The sequence below is a fragment of the Coffea arabica genome, chromosome 2c (assembly GCF_036785885.1).
Source record: "Coffea arabica cultivar ET-39 chromosome 2c, Coffea Arabica ET-39 HiFi, whole genome shotgun sequence".
NCBI lineage: Eukaryota > Viridiplantae > Streptophyta > Magnoliopsida > Gentianales > Rubiaceae > Coffea > Coffea arabica.
The window spans coordinates 25,445,848-25,450,693 of NC_092312.1; the positions used below are offsets into that span (position 1 = coordinate 25,445,848).

The 4,846-nt window shown below is 36.9% G+C and overlaps 1 protein-coding gene across 2 annotated transcripts; it reads right to left on the minus strand.

Annotated features, from left to right (window-relative positions):
• Positions 1-1,986: 1,986 nt before the first annotated feature.
• Positions 1,987-3,607, minus strand: LOC113726964 (non-specific lipid transfer protein GPI-anchored 14-like). 2 transcript variants are annotated; one of them, XM_027250887.2, is made up of 3 exons: positions 2,940-3,607; positions 2,652-2,759; positions 1,987-2,476 (listed from the first exon to the last, which is right to left on the minus strand). In XM_027250887.2, exons 1-3 carry the CDS (start codon positions 3,286-3,288, stop codon positions 2,349-2,351), a joined length of 585 nt encoding a protein of 194 aa, XP_027106688.1. In that variant the 5' UTR covers positions 3,289-3,607; the 3' UTR covers positions 1,987-2,348. The 2 variants fall into 2 exon arrangements, with proteins under 2 accessions (XP_027106688.1, XP_027106687.1); XM_027250886.2 differs by having other exon boundaries at positions 1,987-2,479; positions 2,940-3,603.
• Between the last annotated feature and the right edge of the window lie 1,239 nt (positions 3,608-4,846).

The following is a 4,846-nucleotide window of genomic DNA, read 5'->3' on the forward strand; positions in this document are numbered from 1 at the left end:
TGACTTGAAGTGTGGAGGACTTGTTAAAAAGTTTGCTTACAAATTCTGCATCGAAAATGATACAGGGCCAAGCTGCATCTGGGTAGGGAATCATCTTCATGTTTCTAAGTACAACCGCAAATTTGCTGTCGATCTAAAGCTATATCTTGGAAGCGTGGAAAAATGGTCGGAAAATGGGATTGGTTTTCGTGTTTGTTTTTGTTTGGGGGGGGGGGGGGGGTGGGGAGAGTCGGCCTCTTTTGGATAGTTGGCTGCAATTTCTCATGTGAGGCAACTACTTGACAAGTCTTGTAGTTAATTTTTGACTAATAAAAATGTTCCAAATAAGATTATGAACTCATTGTTTTCACATTAGATAGAATGAGATTGTAAGATCTTATTTATCCAATTATCAGTATTAATCCTGGTTCGAACTGATATAAAATTTCTCAGTAGTCTGTAAATAGATGAACAAAGCATTATACCATGGACAGCATGTATATCAGATTTTGACATTTGATTAAAACATCATTCAAGAATCAAACTTCAAAATTAGAAAGTTAGAATTATACATTTTAGCAGAAATACGTCTAAGAAACATATCAACCACCCTTACATTGATGTAAGAGGATTGACAAAATTCAGTGTCTTGGCGGTTGGAAGCATTGGACATCATCTCTGCGTGCAAAGTTGCTGCAAAATCTGACTGTATTTCACATAGACTTGCGGTAAACGGCAAGGGATTGCCTGTTTGAGCCATCCAATTATAACTAAACTGGTATGGCTTTTCACTATCAGAGTCTCTGTATTTCTGCAAGTTGTAACCAGTAATTGGCAATACTTTGTGCTAAAAATGGAAAAAGATGGAAACTGGCCACCGGGGACAATAAAAACAAGCAAGCCAGGTTTCAATTTGGCTTGTATAAGTCATTAGTAGATTGATGGAGGACATTGTAGACAGAAATTCTGTTGATTCTGAAACCTGAAACCTAATCCAAGCAAAAGGATTAAAGGAATCTCTCACATGTGAAGACGGACATGGATCAGATTGCATGTTATCCTATCTATTTCACAAAAACTGATGGTGCAGACAATTTTGTTACGCAATGAAAACTACAGTATGTGTTTCCATAAGTTCCTTGTCCAAAATCTCCTCGTTTTGATAAGGCTTCAACTAGTGTAGGTAAGTTTGGATTGCCGGTTCTTGAAGATGCGCATTATAAAGGGTCCTTTCCAAAACATCCACGCAAGTAGGGAAGAAGGCACATTAATTATGAAGGTATATTGATGATAGAACCAAGATCGGATCCTTCCAGGATTCCATTTCCAATCTACTACTATAAAGGGCCTGAATGTTTTGCTCGTGAAATTCATCAGATCATAAGATTCTGAATCCGGAAACTCTTAAAGTTGATCAAATGGAAAGAGAAAAAATAGCTTCAAGGCACTGAAAAGGCTGAAGAGGAGAAATGGCATGCACCAGAAACAGGACACGAACCACACTCAACAAGAGAAAGAATCATATGATTGAAAGAATCTTGCCCGGAATTTGACTTGGTATTAAACTCCTGGCTTAAGGAAATAGTTAAGTGCAAGTGGAAAGATAAAATTTTTCATATAATTGAAAGCTGGTTGAATAATTCCATCAGTATTCCACAAACGTAAAATAAAAAACTCATATCTGATTTGAGCATCGGACTAACCTCAAGGAAGAAACCCTTGTCAATCTGGAATTTCTATTCTGGAGTGCTCAGGTCGGATTATCTATTAATTCTCTTACAAGGACAGCTTATCCTCTGAGATCAGCTCAGTTCAAACCCGCTTTTACAGTTTCAATGACCTATTTAATCCAGCACTGGAATTGTCCTTGGTCTGAGTTTTTACATATTGTGTAGTGTTTACAAATGTGGATGAGAGACATACTCGAGGTTAAACTGGTGTTGGAATTCTTGGAGATTTATATGCGCAGGGGTTCATTGTTCCAGTACAAGAACTTCCATAAAGAGATCGCTTAAAGATTTGACGCATTTTATTGATTGCAGAACCAAGTCTACACTTTTCAACTACATTATTCCAACCTATATCTAAGTACCACTACTATAAAGTGCCTTTTTTCTTTTCATAGGAACGTTATCAGCTAGAACTAGAAGGATCCCCCCTCATCTTCTATGTACTGCAACAAAAGATTCCCAACCAGAAAACCGTAGATGGTCAATGGGGGAAAGAAAAGTTCATCAATCATCAAAAAGCTATGATAACAAGCAGCAGCAATGAGCACCAGGATCATAACTTGGAACAAAATGAGAAAAGCTCAAAGTACAGTATTCCGAACAGCAAGGAGAACCATATCATCTGATTTTTTGCTCGCCTTAAATGATCAAGTTTGAAGTGAAAGACCACAAGAATAGAGTGGTAACAACAGCTTCCACTCCAAACCATTGCTTTCCACTACGATTTCCATCACTGTGCTGTTTAGCGTTTGGTCCTGGACTACTGGCTGCTGCAGGGGAACCAGCAGGTTAATAAAGCAGTAAAATGGTTCAAGTCTTGTACTAAATCTAATTGCAGAAATCATCCAAATCATCCATTTGAACATTCCATTCACCAATTAAGCCATTAAGTATCCTATTGTAATTGTACTGTGTATATAAAATACTTTTTGTTTCCTGTACCTGTTGCAGTAGGACCGCTTACAGGACTACCAGCAATACTGCTAGATGCATGACCGTTCTGATAGAAAACCTGTGCATCGGGTGAATTAGGATCCAAGTGGAGCAGAGCTGCATATTCACAGCCAAATTCAGAGGAAATAATCGCAATCAAAGATGCAAAAATAAAAGCAGCATAATCATCAAAATGATCTTAATTATGCTGCTCTATCTAAAAGAATTGTCAGTTCAAATTTCTGGGATTTTCGGTTTAAATGCTTTTGTTCTTCAATATCGTCTAAGTCTACTCACCAGGGCATTCAGAAATATTGGCAGGGGCATTACAGACTGATGGCAGGCCTAGAGCGAGTGTAACATTGATGCTGAGGCCTAAGTCTGGATCATTTCGATCTTTGATTACTAGACACAGACACTTCTTGTTGGTCTTGAGGACTTCTTTCAAACCACTGCAACAATCTGGTGTTGGGAACTTTGCATTTCCACCAACATAAGGTAAACATGTGGCTAGCCCAACTAGAGCATTTGTACATTCTTGCTTATCCTTGGCATCATCAGAAATTGCACATTCGAACATCAGTGACACCAACGCTAGCGTAATCAAACACAATTTCCCTTTATTCGACTTCATTTTCAATGCCATAAGCTAGAGAATGAGAAGTTTAGCAGCCCCTGGTTATGTAATATATAGATTAAATAGGGAGAAGGCCAAAAAGTGCTTGTGGAAAGATGAAATATTGTATCTTTGCCTTTCATCCTGTTGAATCATTAAGCTCACTTCCTTGTATTACTTGGCACAGCATGATTGATGAAAGCATGGCGGATAGAAGAAAACAAATGTTTTTTGGGATGAAAAAGTGAGAGGTGGCAATCATGCTCAGTTTTTAGTGGCTGAAAAGTGTTTAAACATTCTTTACTCTTCAGTTCTTTGTAGAAGAGATTCTTCCAATATTCCAAGGACTTCCTAAAATTTCAAGGCAGCATATGATGACCTCACAAGAAAAAAAAAATTGAAGAGCTTTTGTTTACAAGTGTCAGAGTATTGGCTGAAAGTGTTCACAAAGTGCCCCACTTCACCAACCCACTATCTAGAGGCAACGGTTCTGGGCCATTTTTTTTTTTTTTTTTTTTTAAAATATAACGAACGTACACTTATTCTATATTAAGGGAAAGGGGACCTAAGGCAAAGAGGTTCAAGAAAAATCCTGAAGGGACTGAACTATCATCGACCCAAAGGGGTGCCTACGCAACTGCTAACGACATTCTTAAGAAAGTATGGATATTAGAATGTAGGTGAAGGGATTTAATCCCTTTTAAAGCTTTCTTGGTGGCCAACTATTCTAAAAATAGTTGGTTTTATGTGCCATTTTTGTGCTTCATGCTAGTTTGCAGTTTCTGTTTATTCTATGTGATGTCAATTTGCATGTGAATGACTTCATCTCAAACATTGACTTAAAAATAGATAGCTGAAAGTTATGTGGAAAAGAAAAGGCCAAAAAATGAGAAAGTAGAAATTCATGTAATAGAAGAAAAGGTATGTGAAAATGGGCATTAGCTAACCAATGAAGAAAGCATAACTAGGGCTGCAAACAAATCGACTCGCGAGCGGCTCGAGTCGAGCTCGAGCCAACTCGAGTCCAACTCGAGCTCGAACTCGAGTTAAGAATATTAAGCTCGTTAGCTCGCGAGCCTTGAGTATATATATATATATATATATATATTTTATATTTTTATTTAATAATAAAATTACGTATATTATATATATATATATTTTTTTTTATTTTTATAGTAAAATTACGTATATATCCTTAATATTTTATTATTTATTCAGAAAAAAATATTATTTTATTTATTTTTTATTTTTTTTCGAGCTCGAGCTCGAAAATTGCCGGCTCGTTGAGCTCGAGCTCGAGCTCGAGTTTGGTAAAATTTAGTCGAGACTCGGCTCGATTAGCTTAAAACTCGACTCGGCTCGACTCGTTTGCAGCCCTAAACATAACCAATTTCAAAAATAAATTTGGGAAGGTGCCTAGAAATTAAATAAAGAACATATAATTGTTTTAAATTTTGGCATGTTATTTGCTAGATTCTTAAAAGCTAGAAGTTACCTAATCATGTTCTAGAAAAACTACTACCAAAATAAGATGAAGAGAAATTCTTGGGTGAATCTGGACTATGTTTCCACTTGTGGAATTTATGGT